Here is a 22,558-nt window from a genome sequence, read left to right as displayed (position 1 = left end):
TATTTTTTACATTTCAGTCTTAATTTTAATATTTAATATTTGGATTTAGATCTTAATTTTGATATTTATTTTTGTATTTTGATGTTAATGTTGATATTTTTTGCATTTTGATCTTAATGTTGATATTTATTTTCTTAATTTTGGTATTTTTAATTTGTATATAGATTTTCATATTGATAATTATTTTTTTGCATTTAGATCTTAATGATGATATTTTTTACATTTCAGTCTTAATTTTAATATTTAATATTTGGATTTAGATCTTAATTTTGATATTTATTTTTGTATTTTGATGTTAATGTTGATATTTTTTGCATTTTGATCTTAATGTTGATATTTATTTTCTTAATTTTGGTATTTTTAATTTGTATATAGATTTTCATATTGATAATTATTTTTTTGCATTTAGATCTTAATGATGATATTTTTTACATTTCAGTCTTAATTTTAATATTTAATATTTGGATTTAGATTTTAATTTTGATATTTATTTTTGTATTTTGATGTTAATGTTGATATTTTTTGCATTTTGATCTTAATGTTGATATTTATTTTTGTATTAAGATCTTAAATTTAGTATGTATATTTTGTATTATGATCTAAATTTGAGATTGAATTTTTGCATTTAGATCTTAATATTGATAATTATTTTTTGCTTTTCGATCTTAATGTTGATATTTATTATATATATTTAGATTTTACTGTGGACATTTTTTGCATTGTGATCCATATTTTGATATCTGTTTTTGTGTTTAGATCTTTATATTAAGGTTTATTTTTTGCAGTTCGGTCTTAATTTGATATTTTATGTATTTAGATGCATTTTATACATTTATTATTAGTATTTAGAATTTGATTTGAGTATTTCGTGTATGTAGATCTTAATGTTCATATTTATTTTTATATTCAGATCTTAATGTTTATATTTTTTGTATTTAAATCTTAATATTTACACTTAGTTTTTGTACTTAGGAAGAATTTTTATATTTCTGGCATAAAGAGCTCAATTTTGTTTTTATATTGAGATCTTAATATTGATATTTATTTTTTGTATTAGTATATCAATCTTTTGTTTTTTGCATTCAAATCTTAATATTAATATATAATTTTTGTATTAAAATCTTAATATTTATATTTTTTGTATTTATGCCAATATGTTGATAATTGTTTGTATTTAGATCTATATATTGATATTTATGTTTTAGCAATAAAATTTTAATAATATTTATGTTTTGTATTTGGATCTTAATATGAATATTTCTTTTTTGCATTTAGACCTTTAGATTGATATTTACTTTTTCATTTATTATTTTAATACTGATATTTTTCTCATTTAGATCTTAGCATTGATATTTATTTTTTTGCATTTAGAACTTAATATTGATATTTATTTTTTGCATTTAGACAGTAAGGTTTTTATTTATTTTTCGCATTTAGGTTTTAATGTAGATATTCATTTTTGTATTAGGATCTTAATGTTGATATTTATTTTTATATTTAGATTTTAATGTTAATATTTATTTATTGTATTAAGATATTAATATTGATATTTTTTGTATTGAGAACCTTATATTAATATTTACTTTTATTCAGATCTTAATATTGATATTTTGCTTTTATTAGATCTTAATGTAATTTCTTATTTAGACCCTAATGTTGATATTTATTTTTCTACTTAGATATTAATTTTGATATATATTTTTGTTTTTAGGTTTTAATGCTGATATTCTTTAATTTGAATCTCAATTTTTATATTTATTTTGTATTAAGATATTTATTATGATATTTATTTATTGTAGTTCGATTTTAATATTGATATTTTTATTAAAGATATTAATGTAGATCTTTTTTGTATTTATGTCTTTGTGGCGATATTTGTTATTGTATTTAGATCTTAATATTGATATATTTTTATTTACCTTTATTCTTTAGATCTTTATATTGATATTTAGATTTTGTATTTTGATCTTAATTTTGATATTTATTTTTGTATTTAAATTTTAATGCTGATATTCATTTTTATATTTAGATGTTAATCTTGATAATTATTTTAGTTTAATAAAAGCTATCTGAAATATTACCGGAGACTCCTGGTCGTTGAACTATATGTGTAATGTGTATATGTAAATGCTATATGTCCTGTTGAACTATATGTGTAATGTGTATATGTAAATGCTATATGTCCTGTTGAACTATATGTGTAATGTGTATATGTAAATGCTATATGTACTGTTGAACTGTATATATGTGTAATGTGTATATGTAAATGCTATATGTCCTGTTGAACTTTATATATGTGTAATGTGTATATGTAAATGCTATATGTCCTGTTGAACTTTATATATGTGTAATGTGTATATGTAAATGCTGTATGTCCTGTTGAACTGTATATATGTGTAATGTGTATATGTAAATGCTATATGTCCTGTTGAACTATATGTGTAATGTGTATATGTAAATGCTATATGTCCTGTTGAACTGTATATATGTGTAATGTGTATATGTAAATGCTATATGTCCTGTTGAACTGTATGTATGTGTAATGTGTATATGTAAACATTTATGAACACTAGACGACACGAAGAAACTTCACTGTATACACAACTCATCATATACTCAACACACTTTATATACAGCGGGGTACATATATATAAACCTTATACCCACACAATGTAAAATTATGACTAAATGCCTTTTATTTCAACTGAATAAGCAAAGTCGATGTTTTTTTTTCATTTGTGTGACTGTCTGCAACGCGTGGGTCTATGTTACAATGTTACGAAAACGTTACATTAAGGTTATTTGGCACCGTGAGACAGGCCTTTTCGCAAAAAACGGTGCGAAATAAAGAAAATAAGAAGGAAAATGTTACCACGGGAGAGGATACTGTGGTATAGAAAAATATAACAAATTAAACATGCCGAGAAGGGAAACTTGGATAAGAAACAAAAGAGAATTACACCACGCTTTGAGTAATATCGTTCGTTTATATTTTTCTTTATTCTGCTTTACTTTCGAATTGTTTCTACTAGTGTGTCAGTCATATTCCATATGCAGAAGAGGATTTTTGGGGACCTTAGTTCACTGTCAATATTATCTTTAATGTTAAAGACAAAAGTTCTAGTATTACGAATCGGTTATACAATATTATAGGGGAAATAGTTTTATGCTTATTTAACGAAGCAAAATCTTATTCGGTTTTAAATAGGAATTTTGAATCAACCATTTGATTTTGACATATATTTTTGTAAATTTGTACTTGAGCTGCTCAAGTGATGCCAAACTTCCACTTTAGAATACTAAATATCTGTAGTATTTTTGTTTATTATTTTGCAGATTACTAAAGTTTTAAAATTAAATATAATCAAAAAGAAAAGACATATCTAATTCTTAGCATTGGCTATGCTGAATGGTTTATACATATATATTTTTTGTAATGTAACCGTGTTTAGTGCTTTTATTTTTTGGTATTTTGTTACTTGAATTCTTATGATTCTAAGACTGAACACAGAAATTATTAATCTTTGACGTCATTTTTAACTTTTAAACTAATGGCTAACAAAATTGCTTGGTAATCAAATAAGACACTTGGGATAAATGAACATTATTCATTAATTCTAAAACGAATGATCTTCATGAGAAAATGACGCAGTGACTCCCTTTGCTACTGTCTCTGCGTGCAACGTGTGGGTCCTTGTTAACATGTAACAACATTACATCTTCCAAAACACATCTCTGCTGGTCTCTTTTAATTATGGACCGAAGTTCTTGAAGAACGAGCGGTAAATGTTCGCTTTAGTGATGCGGTTCAGGCTAGACAGATAAGGCAGCTTGGAGTTGACGATGAAAAAATTCTTCCATTCCATTAGTGGACAGGTGATAGGCGGTTGTCGCAATGTGGGAAATTCCGAAAGATTAGCAAAGTTTGGAAAATGTGTGACGTAAAATGGGAACCTCCATCAATGATAACAATGGTGGTTCACCTAATTTAGAGATGGAGTTCTCTACAAATGCACGGGCTACAGCTACCGTGGAAATATCATACAAGCAAACTGCTGCTGGCCAATGTGTGAACTGGTATATCATGAAAGGAGATAGTGATGATAAGCAGAAGATGGAAGGGGCCGACGATATCGAAATGGATATGTGAAAAACGAGCGTCAGGTACAGGGAAGTTGTCTGGGGTGGGTTTAGTATGGCGATATACTTTTGTAGCTTGGCAGGAAATATAATCTTGAGTCCATTGGCGTATGTCGACGTTCATATTGGACCAAAGAAAATGAGCTGTGATAAGCTTGACTGTTGTGTACTAGCCAGGATGTGTTAAATCATGAAAGTGACAAAAAATTTTCTTCCGGCAAAAAGTAGGTAAGTTTGGTCTTGGATGTGCAATAGACATATCGTACAAGATGAGGTTGTCCGAAAATAACATTGGAGTCTTTTTCAGTGGAATAATTAAAGTCGACATAATATCTGTCAATGACATATCTTGTTCAGCTGCTATGAGGTTTCTCAAGACTGCTGCGATCACAAAGCCGGGAAGGGGTGTCCGCTACAATATTCATCTTGCTTGAAATATTGAATATCGACAGAATATTGTGTCACATAATTCATTTGTTAAAGTTCTCTGGGTGTATGTCTACCATAAATGGAAGATGTAAGGGAAGCAATCAGTGGTTTGTGGTCAGCGAAAATAGGGAATAACTTCAACATTTAAATTTTGGATGATTTTTTTTTAATAATTATTTACTTCTCTACTGTGTTGTTAATTAAAAAAGGAAAGTTTGTGTGAATTTCTTACATTTTTATTAACTGCCACTCAACGAATTGAACGTTTTAAGAAACTAACAAATTGATCATGATTTACATCATGAGAATAAATTAGACAATTGATAATATTGCAATTCAGTAGTTTTTTTTTATTGTTGTTTCATTTTCCTTTCAATTTCACCCATTTACTTGAAATAATGTTTTATTTTAGACAGATATATTACACACAGTTTTATTTTGTGTCATCTATAACCTGTGCAATGCTGGAAAGCTGTGCTGATTGTTTAATCAATATAAATTAACATGATTATCATCCCCCTTTTCAAAAGAATCTAAGTTACCATTCCCAAGAGAGAAAGAAGAATCCAGAACACATGGTAACATCTGGATCCAGAGAACTACACCACATGTATACCCCCAACCCCACATAAAAAGTAAAATAGTACGTACCTTCTTGATAACTGAGAGTGAAACCGCCTTTGACAGCTACATTTCCGTTATACAAATAAATATAGACTTCATTTGTATCGGAAATGAACACTTGGTTTTCAGTTGAAGAAGTCAGGTTGATTGCCGAAACATTTCCATACCAGATCGCTAAATAATTCACTGCGCAGTTAGAAAGAACCAACTCAGTCAACTGAATAAGTGAAAATATCCAATATAGATATTTAAGAAATATAAATAACAAAAGACAAATAAAAATCAAACAATTTTTATCAGACATACCATTCAAAAAATGTTTTATCAATTTTCTCATTCAAAAATATTTTATCAATTATATCATTAAAAAAATTTTTTATCAATTATATCATTCAAAAAATATTTATAAATTATATCATTAAAAATTTTTTAATCAATTATATCATTCAAAACATTTTTTTATCAATTATATTATTCAAACCTTTTCATCATTTATATAATTCAAAAATTTTTTTATCAATTATATCATTCAAAACAGTTTTTATCAATTATATCATTATAAAAATTTTTTATCAATTATATCATTCAAAAGATTTTTTATCAATTATAATATTCAAAAATTTTTTATCAATTATATAATTCAAAAGATTTTTATCAATTATATCATTCAAAAAATTTTTTATCAATTATATCATTCAAAATACTTTAATCAATTATATCATTCAAAAAAGTTTTTTATCAATTATTTTCCTCAAAATATGTTTTATCAATTATATCATTAAAAAGATTTTTTATCAATTATATCATTCAAAAATTTTTATATCAATAATATCATTCAAAAGATTTTTTATCAATTATATCATTCAAAAATTTTTTATCAATAATATCATTCAAAATATTTTTTTATCAATTATATCATTCAAAAATTTTTCATCAATTATATCACTAAAAAAATTTTTTATCAATTATATCATTCAAAATATTTCTTTATCAATTTTATCATTCAAAACATTTTTTATCAATTATACTATTCAAAAGATTTTTTATCAATTATATCATTCAAAAATTTTTTATCAATTATATCATTCAAAAAATTATTATACAATTATATTATTCAAAAATTTTTTTATCAATTATATCATTAAAAAATTTTTTATCAATTATATTATTCAAAAGATTTTTTATCAATTATATCATTCCAAAATATTTTATCAATTATATCATTCAAAAGATTTTTTATCAATTGTATCATTCAAAAAATTTTTATCAATTATCTTATTCAAAAATTGTTTATCAATTATATCATTCAAAAAATTTTTTTTCAATTATATAATTCAAAAAATTTTTTATCAATTATATTATTAAAAAAATATTTTTATCAATTATATCATTAAAAAATTTTTATCAATTATATCATTCAAAAAAAAATTTTTATCAATTATATCATTCAAAAAAATTTTTCTATCAATTATATCATTCAAAAGTTTTTTTATCAGTTATATCATTCAAAAAAAAAAATTTTATCAATTATATAATTCCAACATTTTTTATCAATTATATCGTTCAAAAATTTTTTATCAATTATACTATTCAAAAATTTTTTTATCAATTATATCACTCAAAAGAAGTTCTATCAATTATATCATTCTAAAATTTTTTTAATCAATTATATCATTAAAAATGTTTTTATCAATTATATCATTCAAAAAAATTTTTTATCAATTATACTATTCAAAAAATTTTTTATCAATTATATCATTCCAAAATTTTTATCAATTATATCATTCAAAAGATTTTTTATCAATTATATTATTAACGCACATTTTTTAGCAATTATATAATTCAAAACTTTTTTATCATTTATATCATTAAAAAAATTTTATCAATTATATCATTAAAAACAGTTTTTATCAATTGCATCATTAAAAATATTTTTTTATCAATTATATCATGCAAAAATTTTTTATCTATTATGTCATTCAAAAGAATGTTTATCAATTATATCATTAAAAATTGTTTTTATCGATTATAGCATTTCAAAATTTTTTATCAATTATATCATTGAAAAGATTTTTTTTATCAATTATATCATTCAAAAAATTTGTTATCAATTATACCATTCAAAAGATATTTTATCAAATATATCATTCAAAACATTTTTTACCAATTATATCATTCAAAATTTTTTATCAATTATATCATTCAAAAGATTTTTTATCAATTATATCATTCAAAAAATCTGTTATCAATTATATCATTCAAAAAAATTTTATAAATTATATCATTCAAAATTTTTTTATCAATAATATCATTCAAAAGATTTTTTATCAATTATATCATTCACAAAATTTTTATCAATTATATCACTAAAAAAATTTTTTATCAATTATATCATTCAAAATATTTCTTTATCAATTTTTTCATTCAAAACATTTTTTATCAATTATATTATACAAAAGATTTTTTATCAATTATATCATTAAAAAATTTTTTATCAATTATATCATTCAAAAAATTATTATACAATTATATTATTCCAAAAAATTTTTATCAGTTATATCATTCAAAAATTTTTTATCAAATATATTATTACAACACATTTTTTATCAATTATATCATCCAAAATATTTTATCAATTATATCATTCAAAAAGTTTTCATCAATTATATCATTCAAAAACTTGTATCAATTATATTATTCAAAATTATTTATCAATTATATCATTCAAAAATTTTTTTTTTTAAATTATATAATTCAAAAAATTTTTTATCAATTATATTATTCAAAATAATTTTTATCAATTATATCATTAAAATTTTTTATCAATCATATCATTCAAAAATTTTTTTATCAATAATATCATTCAAAAAAATTTTTTCTATCAATTATATCATTCAAAAGTGTTTTATCAGTTATATCATTGAAAAAAAATTTTATCATTATATCATTCCAAAATTTTTTATCAATTATATCGTTCAAAAATTTTTTATCAATTATACTATTCAAAACATTTTTTATCAATTATATCATTCAAAAGGATTTTTATCAATTATATCATTCTAAAATTTTTTTAATCAATTATATCATTCAAAGATTTTTATCAATTATATCATTCAAAAATATTTTTATCAATTATACTATTAAAAAAATGTTTTATCAATTATATCATTCCAAAATTTTTATCAATTATATCATTCAAAAGATTTTTTATCAATTATATTATTAACGCATATTTTTTAGCAATTATATCATTCAAAACAGTTTTTATCAATTATATCATTCAAAATATTTTTTATCAATTACATCATTCAAAATATTTTTTATCAATTATATCATGCAAAATTTTTTTATCAATTATGTCATTCAAAAGACTTTTTATCAATTATATCATTCAAAATTTGTAATCAATTATATTACTCAAAATATTTTTATCAATTATATCATTAAACAGATTTTTTATCAATTATATCATTCAAAAATACTTTTATCAATTATATAATTAAAAAGATTTTTTATAAATTATATCATTCAAAAATTTTTAATTATTATATCATTCAAAAATTTTTTAGCAATTATATCATTCAAAACATTTTTTTATCAATTATACTATTCAAAATATATCTTATCAATTATATCATTCAAAACTTTTTTATCAATTATATCATTCAAAAATTTTTATACAATTATGTTATTCCAAATTTTTTTTATCAATTATATCATAAAAAGATTTTTCATCAATTGTATTATTCAAAATTTTTTTATCAAATATATCATTCAAAATATTTTTATCAATTATATCATTCAAAATATTTTTATCAATTATATCATTCAAAATTTTTTTTATCGGTTATATCATTCCAAAATTTATTATCAATTATATCATTGAAAAGATTTTTTTTATCAATTTTATCATTCAAAAAATTTGTTATCAATCATATCATTCAAAAGATTTTTTATCAAATATATCATTCAAAACATTTGTTATCCTGTATATCATTCAGACATTTTTTATCAATTATATCATTAAAATATTTTTTATCAATTATATCATTCAAAAATATTTTCATCAATTATATCATTCAAACATGTTTTATCAATTATATCATTCAAAAAATTGTATATCAATTATATTATTCAAAAACATTTTGTCAATTATATTATTCAAAAATTTTTTATCAATTATATTATTCAAAAACATTTATTTTCAATTATATCATTCCCGAATATTTTTAGCAATTATATCATTCACAAGATTTTTATCAATTATATCATTAAAAAATTTTTTTAGCAATTATATCATTCAAACATTTTTATCAATTTTATGATTAATAAATTGTATCAATTATATCATTCAAAAATTGTTTATCAAATATATCATTCCAAAAATATTTTTATCAATAATATTATTCAAAAAAATTTTTATCATTTATATCATTCAAAAAATTTTTAATCAATTATATCATTCAAAAAATATCTTTATCAATTATATCATTCAAAATACTTTAATCAATTATATCATTCAAAAAAGTTTTTTATCAATTATATTACTCAAAATATGGTTTATCAATTATATCATTCAAAAAATTTTATATCAATTATATCATTCAAAAGTTTTTTATCAATTATTTCATTCAAACATTTTTTATAAATTATATAATTCAAAAAATTTTTTATCAATTATATCATTCCAAAACTTTTTATTAATTATATCATTCAAAATATGTTTATCAATTATATCATTCAAAACGTTTTTTATCAATTATATCATTCAAAACATTTTTTATCATTCAAAATATTTTGATCAATTATATCATTCAAAAATTTCTTTATAAATTATATGATTGAAAAGATTTTTTATCAATTATATCATTCAAAAAAATTTTATCAACTATATTATTCAAAAGATTTTTTATCAATTATATCATTAAAAAAGTTTTTATCAATTATATCATTCAAAAGATTTTTTATCAATTATATCATTAAAAAGATTTTTCATCAATTATATCATTCAAAAGATTTTTTATCAATTATATCATTCAAAAAAGTGTTTATCAATTATATCGTTCAAAAGATTTTTTATCAATTATATCATTCAAAAATTTTTTATCAATTATATCTTTCAAAAAGATTTTATCAATTATATCATTAAAATAATTTTTCATCAATTATATTTTTTAAAAACATTTTTTATCGATTATATCATTCCAAAATATTTTATCAATTATATCATTCAAAAGATTTTTTATCAATTATATCATTGAAAACATTTTTATCAATTATATTATTAAAAAATTGTTTATCAATTATATCATTCAAAAAGATTTTTTATCAATTATTTCGTTCAAAAATTTTTATAAATTATGCTATTCAACAATTTTTTTATTAATTATAACATTAAAAATTTTTTATCAATTATATCATTCAAAAGATTTTTTATTAATTATATTATTAACGCACATTTCATAGCAATTATATCATTCAAACATTTTTATCATTTATATCATTAAAAAAATTTTATCAATTATATCATTCCAAACAGTTTTTATTAATTATATCATTCAAAATCTTTTATAAATTATATTATTTAAAAATACTTTTATCAATTATATTATTCAAAATATTTGTTATCAATCATATCATTCAAAAATTTTTTATCAATTATATCATTCCAAAATTTTTTTAGCAATTATATCATTCAAAACATTTATTTATCAATTATACTATTAAAAAAATATCTTATCAATTATATCATTAAAAAAGATTTATACAATTATATTATTCCAAAATTTTTAATCAATTATATCATTAAAAAGATTTTTTATCAATTGTACCATTCAAAATTTTTTTATCAAATATATCATTCAAAATATTTTTTATCACTTATATCATTTAAAATATTTTTATCAATTATATCATTCAAAATTTTTTTATCGATTATATCTTTTCAAAATTTTTTATTAATTATATCATTCAAAAAATTTTTATCAATTACATCATTCAAAAGATTTTTATCAATTATATCATTTAAAAGATTTAATGAATTATATCATTCAAAATTTTTTATCGATTATATCATTTCAAAATATTTTATCAATTATATCATTTAAAAAATTTTATATCAATTATATCATTCAAAATATTTTTATCAATTATATAATTCAAAAGATTTTTTCATCAATTATACAATTCAAAAGATTTTTGAATTATTTTCAAAAAAGTTTTTATAAATTATATCATTCAAAAATTTTTTATCAATTATATCATTCAGAATGTTTTTATCAATTATGTCATTCGAAAAATCTTTTTATCAATTATATCATTCAAAAATTTTTTATCAATTATATCATTCAAAATATTTTGATGAATTATATCATTCAAAAAAGTTTTTATCAATTATATTATTCAAAATATTTTTCATCAATTATGTCATTACAAAACATTTTTTATCAATTATATCATTAAAAATTTCTTTATAAATTATATCAGTCCAAAGATTTTTTATCAATTATATCATTAAAACATTTTTATCAATTATATCATTCCAAAGATGTTTTATCAATTATATCATTCAATAAATTTTCATCAATTATATCATTCAAAACATTTGTTATCAATTATATCATTCCAAAAATTCTCATTAATTTCATAATTCAAAAACGCTGTACATTTATATCATTCAAAAATTATGTTATCAATGATATCAATCCAAAAAAATCTTTATCAATAATATTATTCAAAAAATTTTTTATCAATTATATTATTGAAAACAGTTTTTATGAATTATATCATTAAAAAAAGTTATTTATCAATTATATCATTCATAAAATTTTTTATCAATTATATCATTGAAATAATTTTTTATCAATTATATCATACAAAAGCTTTTTATCAGTTATATCATTCGAAAAAAATTTTATCAATTATATCATTCAAAACGTTTTTTATCAATTATATCATTCAAAATATTTTTATCAATTATCTTATTCAAAAAATTTCTTTATCAATTATATCATTCAAAAATGTTTTATCAATTATATCATTCAAACTTTTTTATCAATTATATAATTCAAAACATTTTTCATCAATTATATCATTCAAAAGATTTTTTATCAATTATATCATTCAAACATTTTTTATCAATTATATCATTCAAAACATTTTTCATCAATTATATCATTCAAAAGATTTTTCATCAATTATATCATTAAAAACTTTTTTTATCAATTATATCACTCAAAAAGTTTTTATCAATTGTATCATTCAAAAGATTGTTTAGCAATTATATCATTCAAAAGATTTTTTATCAATTATATCATTCAAACATTTTTTATCAATTATATCATTCAAAAAAGTGTTTATCAATTATATCATTTAAAATATTTTTTATTATTTATATCATTCAAAATATTTTTATCAATTATATTATTCAAAAGATTTTTTATCAATTATATAATTCAAAAGATTTTATGAATTATATCATTCAAAAAAGTTTTTCTAAATTATATCATTCAAAAAAATTTTCTATCAATTATATAATTCAAAATAATTTTTATCAATTATATAATTCAAAAGATTTTTTATCAATTATATCATTCAAAAATTTGTTATCAATTATATCATTCAAAAGATTTTGATCAATTATATCATTCAAAAAAGTTTTTCTTAATTATATTATTCAAAATATTTGTTATCAATTATATCATTCAAACCTGTTTTATCAATTATATCTTTCAAAAATTTTTTATCAATTATATCATTCAAAATATTTTTTATCAATTATATCATTCAAGAAGTTTTTATCAATTATATCATTGAAAAAATTTTCATCAATTATATCATTCAAAAAATTTTTATTAATTATATCATTCAAAAAATTTCATCAATTTTATAATTCAAAATTTTTTTTTTCATTTATATCATTCCAAAATCCTTAATCATTGATATCATTCCAAAAATTGTTTTATAAATTATATCATTCAAAAGATTTTTTATCAATTATATTATTGAAAACAATATTTATCAATTATATCATTAAAAAGATTTTTTATCAATTATATCATTCACAAAATTTTTTATAAACTATATCATTCAAAAATTTTTTTATCAATTATATCATTCAGAATTTTTTGATCAGTTATATCATTCGAAAAAAATTTTATCAATTATATCATTCAAAAAATTTTATGTCAATTATATCATTCAAAAAATTACATATCAATTATATCATTCAAAAAATTGTTGTATCAATTATATCATTCAAAAAAATTCTTTATCAATTATATCATTCAAAAAAGTTTATATCAATTATATCATTAAAAAAATTGTTATCAATTATATCATTAAAAAATTTTTATATAAATCATATCATTCAAAAAATTTTTATCAATTATATCATTCAAAAATATTTTATATCAATTATATCATTCAAAAATGTTTTATCAATTATATGATTCCAAAAAAATTTATATCATTAAAAACTTTTCTATCAATTATATCATTCAAAAACATTTTTTATCAATTATATCATTCAAAAAAATATTATATCAATTATATCATTCAAAAAATTTTTTATCAATTATATCATTTAAAAAATTTGATATCAATTATATCATTCAAAAAATTTTTTATCAATTATATCATTCAAAAAAATGTTATATTAATTATATCATTCAAAAAATTTTGTATCAATTATGTTATTCAAAAAAATTTTTATCAATTATATCATTCAAAATATTTTTATCAATTATATAATTAAAAAGATGTTTTTATCAATTATATAATTCAAAAGACTTTATGAATTATATTCAAAAAAGTTTTTATAAATTATATCATTCAAAAAAATTTTTTATCAATTATATCATTCAAAATATTTTTATCCATTATTTAATTCAAAAGATTTTTTATCAATTATATCATTCAAAAATTTTTTTATCAATTATATCATTCAAAATATTTTGATCAATTATATCATTCAAAAAAGTTTTTATCAATTATATTATTCAAAATATTTTTTATCAATTATGTCATTCAAAAATTTCTTTAAAATATATATCATTCAAAAGATTTTTTATCAATTATATCATTCAAAAAACTTTTATCAATTATATCATTCAAAAGATTTTTTATCAATTATATCATTCAAAAAGCTTTTATCAATTATATCATTCAAAAAATTTTCATCAATTATATCATTCAAAAATTTTTTTATCAATTATATAATTCAAAAAATTTTAATCAATTTTATAATTTTAAAATGTTTTTATCATTTATATCATTCAAAAATTATTTTATCAATGATATCATTCCAAAAAATTTTTTATCAATTATATCATTCAAAATATTTTTTATCAATTATATTATTGAAAACAATTTTTATCAATTATATCATTAAAAAAAGTTATTTATAAATTATACCATTCAAAAAATTTTTTATCAGTTATACCATTCAAAAATGTTTTTATCAATTATATCATTCAAAATTTTTTTTATCAGTATTATCATTCCAAAAAAATTTTATCGATTATATTATTCAAAAATTTTTTTATCAATTGTATCATTCAAAATATTTTTATCAATTATCTTATTCAAAAATTTTTTTATCAATTATATCATTCAAAAAAATGTTTGTAAATTTTATATCATTAAAATTTTTTTTATCAATTATATCATTCAAAAATGTTTTATCAATTATATCATTCAAACTTTTTTTATCAATTATATAATTAAAAAGATGTTTTTATCAATTATATCATTCAAAAGATTATTTTTAATTATATTATTCAAAAACATTTTTTATCAATTATATCATTCAAAAATATTTTGTCAATTATATCATTCAATAAAGTTTATATCGATTATATCATTGACAAATTTTTTATCAATTATATCATTCAAAAAATTTTATATCCATTATGTCATTAAAAAAATTTGGTATCAATTATATCATTCGAAAAATTTTATATTTATTATATCATTCAAAAAATTTTTTTATCAATTATATCATTCAAAAAAAAATTTATGTCAATTATTTCATTCCCAAAAATTTTTTATCAATTATATCATTCAAAAGATTGTATATCAATTATATTATTCAAAAATTGTTTTATCAATTATATCTTTCAGAAAATTTTATATCAATTATATCATTCAAAAAAGTTTATATCAATTATATAATTCAAAAAGAATTCATATCAATTATATTTTTAAAAAACTTTTTTATCAATTATATCATTCAAAAAATTTTATGTCAATTATATCATTCAAAAAATTACATATCAATTATATCATTCAAAGAAAATTTTTATCAATTATATCATTCAAAACATTTTTCTATCAATTATATCTTTCAAAAAAATTCTTTATCAATTATTCAAAATTCAAAACATTTTATATCCATTATATCATTCAAAAAACTTTTTATCAATTATATCATTCAAAAAAATTTCATATCAATTATATCATTCAAAATTTTTTTATCAATTATATTATTCAAAAAAATTTTATATCATTGAAAACTTTTTTATCAATTATATCATTCAAAAACATTTTTTTATCAATTATATTATTCAAAAACTTTTTTATCAATTATATAATTCAAAAACATTTTTTATCAATTATATCATTGAAAAAAATTTTACATCAATTATATCATTCAAAAAATTTTGTATCAATTATGTTATTAAAAAAAAAATTTATCAATTATATCATTCAAAATATTTTTTATCAATTATATTATGCAAAAATATTTTTTTATCAATTATATCATTCCACGTGTTATCATCGTACATATCATTTAAATTGTTTTAATAGTAAAGATCATTCAAATTCTTTTTATGGAACATATCAGGAAATGGTTTTCATCAGACATATTCAAATTGGTTTCATCATACATACCATTAAAATTCTCTTCATCAAACATATTAAAATTGTTTTATCATACCTATCATTATATTGTTTTCATCATAAATATCACTAAATTATTTTTATTATGCATATCATTCAAATTGTTTTTATCATACATATAAATCAAATTGTTTTTATAATATATATCATTAACATTGTTTTCATCAAACGTATCATTAAATTATTTTTATCATAAATATCATTAAAATGTGTTCAGCATTCATATAATTAAACTGTTTTAAGACTACGGATAATTCAAAATGTTTTCATTGTACATCCGATTTTGTTTTATATCATAAGTTGCTTAAAACGTGATTAGTTAAAGTTCAGAATAAAATCACGCTTTCTCTTAACGGTTAATTTAAAAAAAAAAAAAAAAAATCTTCTGAACGCTATTAAAAGTTAAATTCTTCACTAGTTTGGAGACGGAATGCGTTGTTGTGATAAGTGATTTTTTTCTCTACTAATTCGCACTTTTTATTTTAAGATTTCAAATATTAATAACTACATTTTATTTCAGTATTTAATTTATGTATTTCTGTTGTATTAAATGCTAGCTTCTTTTTTTTTTTTTTTTTTTTTTTCTCGTCCATAAATGTTTATCTACCAAGTTGATCTTAAATATTGTATAATCAATCCATTATATTATCATTTTCAGTCCCCCACCCCTAATTTCTGGCTCCCATCTTATCTCGCAATTACTTATAACGTCACCAACTAACTTCGGAAGAACCCCCCCCCCCATCCGATGTTGTTTTATATCATAAGTTGCTTAAAACGTGATTAGTTAAAGTTCAGAATAAAATCACGCTTTCTCTTAACGGTTAATTTAAAAAAAAAAAAAAAAAAAATCTTCTGAACGCTATTAAAAGTTAAATTCTTCACTAGTTTGGAGACGGAATGCGTTGTTGTGATAAGTGATTTTTTTCTCTACTAATTCGCACTTTTTATTTTAAGATTCAAATATTAATAACTACATTTTATTTCAGTATTTAATTTATGTATTTCTGTTGTATTAAATGCTAGCTTCTTTTTTTTTCTTTTTTTTTTTCTCGTCCATAAATGTTTATCTACCAAGTTGATCTTAAATATTGTATAATCAATCCATTATATTATCATTTTCAGTCCCCCACCCCTAATTTCTGGCTCCCATCTTATCTCGCAATTACTTATAACGTCACCAAATAACTTCGGAAGAAACCCCCCCCCCCATCCGATTTTGTTTTATATCATAAGTTTCTTAAAACGTGATTAGTTAAAGTTCAGAATAAAATCACGCTTTCTCTTAACGGTTAATTTAAAAAAAAAATCTTCTGAACGCTATTAAAAGTTAAATTCTTCACTAGTTTGGAGACGGAATGCGTTGTTGTGATAAGTGATTTTCTCTATTAATTCGCACTTTTTATTTTAAGATTCAAATATTAATAACTACATTTTATTTCAGTATTTAATTTATGTATTTCTGTTGTATTAAATGCTAGCTTCTTTTTTTTTTTTTTTTTTTTTCTCGTCCATAAATGTTTATCTACCAAGTTGATCTTAAATATTGTATAATCAATCCATTATATTATCATTTTCAGTCCCCCACCCCTAATTTCTGCCTCCCATCTTATCTCGCAATTACTTATAACGTCACCAACTAACTTCGGAAGAACCCCCCCCCCATCCGATGTTGTTTTATATCATAAGTTGCTTAAAACGTGATTAGTTAAAGTTCAGAATAAAATCACGCTTTCTCTTAACGGTTAATTTAAAAAAAAAAAAAAAAAATTTTCTGAACGCTATTAAAAGTTAAATTCTTCACTAGTTTGGAGACGGAATGCGTTGTTGTGATAAGTGATTTTTTTCTCTACTAATTCGCACTTTTTATTTTAAGATTCAAATATTAATAACTACATTTTATTTCAGTATTTAATTTATGTATTTCTGTTGTATTAAATGCTAGCTTCTTTTTTTTTTTTTTTTTTTTTTTCTCGTCCATAAATGTTTATTTATCTACCGAGTTGATTGCAAAAATAGATTACCTAATTGTACTCATTTTTAGTTCGTGGGAGGGGAATCTATCACCATACTTTCCCTTAAGCAGGTCCGTTGGACTTTTATTAAGTACAATACTTAATAGTTATTTTTTATTTTTTATTTATTTATTTATTTTATTTTTATTTTATTTTTTTTTTTTTTTAATGGAGAGTAGAAAACGCATTGTGGATGCGTTATCGGCAGCTCCTGTTACTCTCGCTTCTTCTTATTTGTCCCTCAGTCCTCATTTTTTAAATGAGTGATTTTTCTGACAAAGGGAGAAGAAAAAGCTGTTTTCTAGGTTGGCAGTATTTTTGCGCGAACAGTTGGCAGAGTTGGTGGAAATTGTCTGTTTCTATGTCTATCCTTGTAGCCATGTCACTAGTAAGGGTGCTGGAGGTAAACGTTTTGTCTGGGCTGACGTTATCCGCCTGATAGTCAGGGACCCGAACCTTGGATTAACCACTAAGGAGGCTGTCCTATCAGCAGGTGCAAAGTACTGGGGCTGCTGTATTGCCATTTGGTGAATGGAATCTGGACCATGCAGTAGCTTCTGGTGGGGCCTCTCGATGCCATACTAGTGGCTTTACCTTATCATGTGGTACAAAAAAAAAAAAAAAAAAAAAAAAAATTCTTCGTTTCTTTTTCTCTCTTAGTTTCCTCTCTCTGTCCTGCTCTAAGTAAATCTGTCGACCTAGTCCACAAATTCCAAAATTTCATCATGACAAGTTTCAAGAAAAAATACACGATTAAACCCGGTTCTCCAACTTCCAACGTAGACCCCTACTACCATGTCTCCTTCTCCAACATCAGGGGTCTACGTTCTAACCTTCCAGAGGTTGAAACCCAATTACAGGAGACTAAACCAGACCTTTTATTTTTAAGTGAAACTGGCATTGGACAGGCTATTTCCCTAGATGAGTTTGCAATTACAGGATACTCTAACTTAACTTCTAAATCTGACCCCCAAGATCGCCATGGGCATGGAATATGTGCCTATATTAAAGATAGCTTTCCATGTGGGAGGGACATCTCCAGGGAAGATCCTAACTTACCCTATATGTGCTTCCGGGTTGCTTTAGCTCACACTACTGCATTTATATTTACTCTCTATCGCCCCCACAACAGCGGAGTTACTATCTTTCAAAGCATATCTGAGAAAATTGACCAAGTCCTTTCTACTTATCCTTCAGCTAACATTCACGTATGTGGAGACTTCAATGTTCACAACGTCGAATGGTTGACCCACTCAAACAAGACCGATGATGAGGGGAGGTTCTGTCATGATTTCTCCATTGCCTATGACCTCACTCAGATTGTTCAGGAACCTACCCGTGTGCCCGATAATGACGGCCAGTATGCGAGCCTACTAGACCTTTTTCTCACAACTTGCCCTGAACTATGTTCAGTTTCTGTTCTGTCGCCTCTTGGATCTTCCGACCACTCTGTTGTATCAATTAAGATAAAAATGAAATGTAATAAGTCCCCAGACGTACCACTTCATCGTACAGTATATCGATACACTAAGGCTGACTGGGATAGCTTCCGTACATTTATATCTGATCTACCTCTGCATTCCATGTTTAAAAAGGATGTGTCCTCTATAGTATTAGACCTAACTGAATGGTTAATTGTAGGTATTGACCATTTCATACCCTCTAAAAAGTTTCAGCAAAAACCTAACAGCCAGCCATGGTTCTCTCCAGAATGTGCTGCTGCCATTGCGCACAGAAATCACTTTTTCCACTGCTTCAAACGTAATAGATGTATGGAAACTAAAGCCGTTTTCAGGACTGCCAGCAACCATTGTAAGAAAGTAATAAGGAACGCAAGAGAGTTGTATGCTCAATCTGTTAAGTCCAAAGTAGCTGAGCAGCGGCTTGGTTCCCACCAGTTTTGGCAAATAGCAAACAGAATCCTGAACAGAAGCGTGTGCTCCATCCCAACTATTATCAATGGACCTGAGGTAATCTCGTCAGCATCAGACAAAGCCAAACTCTTTGTCAAGAACTTTGCAGCTAATTCTACCCTTTGCGACCAAGACCGCCAACCCCCAATATTTCCTCCTGTATCAGAAAACACGCTATGTGATACACGTATATCTGTACGTGATGTTGCCAAGCTAATCAAAAACCTTGATTCCAGTAAAGCAACTGGCCCTGATGGTATTCCAATTATAGTACTCAAAAAACTTCAACCTGAACTAGCGCCCATACTTACAAAACTGTTTAAACGTTGTCTTAAGGAGAATAGTTTCCCATCTCCCTGGAAAATCTCATCAGTATGCCCTGTATTTAAGAATTCAGGTGATCGCTCATCCCCCTCTCAGTACAGGCCAATAAGTCTCCTGTGCGTCATGAGTAAGTTGCTAGAATCTGTGTTAAATACAGAAGTAATCAAACATCTCAACAAAAATAACCTTCTTAGTGACACTCAATATGGTTTCCGTTCTGCTAGATCTACAGCAGATGTCCTTACAGTTATATCGCATAGGATTAGCAAATCTCTCGACGGTGGCAATCTTTCTAGGGCAATTGCTCTTGACATATCTAAGGCCTTTGATAGGGTATGGCATAAAGGTTTACTTCATAAGATCGCTAGCTATGGTATAGCTGGAAAAGTCTTCAAAATTATTTAATCATTTCTTTCTGATAGGTTCATAAGAGTAGTAGTTGAGGGGCAAAAATCAGAAGCTCACAGTATTAATGCCGGTGTCCCTCAGGGATCCATCCTGGGCCCAACTCTTTTCCTGATCTACATTAATGATCTTCCAAATCATATCCTTACATCATTTGTAGACATTTATGCTGACGACACTACCATTTATGGTACCACATCTAAGACAGTAAACGAGCAAGTACTCTCCAATTCTCTCTCCTCTGATCTTGAGCATGTAGTACAATGGGGAAAGGAGTGGCTGGTTACTTTTAATGCATCTAAAACCAAGCTTCTCTCTTTACATCATCAACATTTTAATCCACATTTGTCATCAATTGAAATGAATGGCTCTCGTCTTCAGGAGGCCTCAAGTTTTGACAAGCTTCTGGGCTTGACCATTACTCCTGATCTTAAATGGAACACGTATATCAAATCTGTTGCCAAGGCCGCTGGAAAAATGGTGGGATCTTTCTATCGATCCAGTAGATATCTCACTGCTGATGCTATTCTCTATCTATATAAGAGCCAGGTACGTCCAAGGATGGAATACTGTTGCCACATCTGGGCAGGAGCTGCTAGAAAGGACTTGTCCTGCCTTGATAGAGTTCAAAATAGACTTCGTAGCCTCGTAGGAGATGTCCTTTTCTCCTCCTTACAACCTCTATCTCACAGAAGAGATGTTGCGAGTTTGTCTCTGATGTATCGTTATTTTCATGGAAAGTGTTCAACTGAGCTTCAATCTATGGTCCCCCCTCGCCAAACTTTCACAAGAAACACTCGTCTAGCTGTAAACACTATCAATAATTTCCCCCACTCTTTATCTGTGCCTAAACCTAAACATAGATTCCATGAACAAAGCTTCTTTCTTAGAACTGCACGCCTGTGGAATTGTCTTCCGTTTTCCTGCTTTCCGGCTGACTACAATATGGTTGTGTTCAAGTCTAAGGTAAATAAGTTCTTGATGAGCCGTTCCATATAAGTTATTAAATTTACCAAATTTTCATTACTAATGATTACTATATTGACCAACTTCTACTGTACACTCTTTAACCCTTATCCTTGAGTGGCCTCTGGGCCTTGATAATGTGGTGATGCCTTTGTAAAAAAAAAAAAAAAAAAAAAAAAAAAACATATCATTAAATTGTTTTATATGTATAATTCGAACATTTTTCACCATACATACCATTAATATTGTTTAAATTAATGCATAACATTACAATTGTTTTATCACAAATATAATTAAATTGTGTCCATAATACATATCATTTAAATTGATTGCATTGTACATATTATTCTAATTGTTTTCACCATACATTAGGTACGGGCAATTAATGACTTCTTCGATAGGGGGTATGGTTTTTAACGCCAGTTAATCATAATAATTTTTTAACTTTTCGAGTACTTTTTTATTGTATTTGAAAGATTATAGTTTAAAGTTAATTTCTCAAAGGAAAAAGTGTGTGAAATAAAAAAAATACATGGAATAATTTTATCTCAAATCCGAAAAACCCTAGATTTCACGAAAAATTGATTATGACAAAGATCGCGTTTACATTTTTCTGGCAAGAAAAATATAAGTTTCCTGGAATTATTTCCAAGTTAGGTATTAAGTTAAAGTCTTAAGATAATGAATTAGTACAATAAATGTACCTAACTTTTGCAAAAAAAGTAATAATTATCCAAAAATATATCACTGCTAGCAACGAGACTCGTTCATTGTACCAAAATAAATACTGGCGGCAAAAATGAAATATGTATGGAAGGACAAATTAGACATAATTTATGT

The 22,558-nt window shown here is 22.8% G+C and overlaps 1 protein-coding gene across 1 annotated transcript in view; it reads right to left on the bottom strand.

Moving 5' to 3' along the window:
- Positions 1-3,008: 3,008 nt before the first annotated feature.
- The window catches only part of LOC145266647 (uncharacterized), a 141,144-nt gene continuing 121,594 nt past the window's right edge, over positions 3,009-22,558 (bottom strand). The window contains exons 7-8 of the mRNA XM_080122573.1: positions 5,221-5,410; positions 3,009-3,097 (exon numbers count right to left, since the gene is read on the bottom strand). Coding sequence (XP_079978699.1) covers positions 3,009-3,097; positions 5,221-5,410 — 279 coding nt within the window. The remainder of the gene's footprint in view (positions 3,098-5,220; positions 5,411-22,558) is intronic.

Source organism: Euprymna scolopes, chromosome 41 (genome assembly GCF_053919585.1).
Source record: "Euprymna scolopes isolate OS-2025 chromosome 41, ASM5391958v1, whole genome shotgun sequence".
Classification (NCBI taxonomy): Eukaryota; Metazoa; Mollusca; class Cephalopoda; order Sepiida; family Sepiolidae; genus Euprymna; species Euprymna scolopes.
This window is presented reverse-complemented; position numbering and strand designations above follow the sequence as displayed.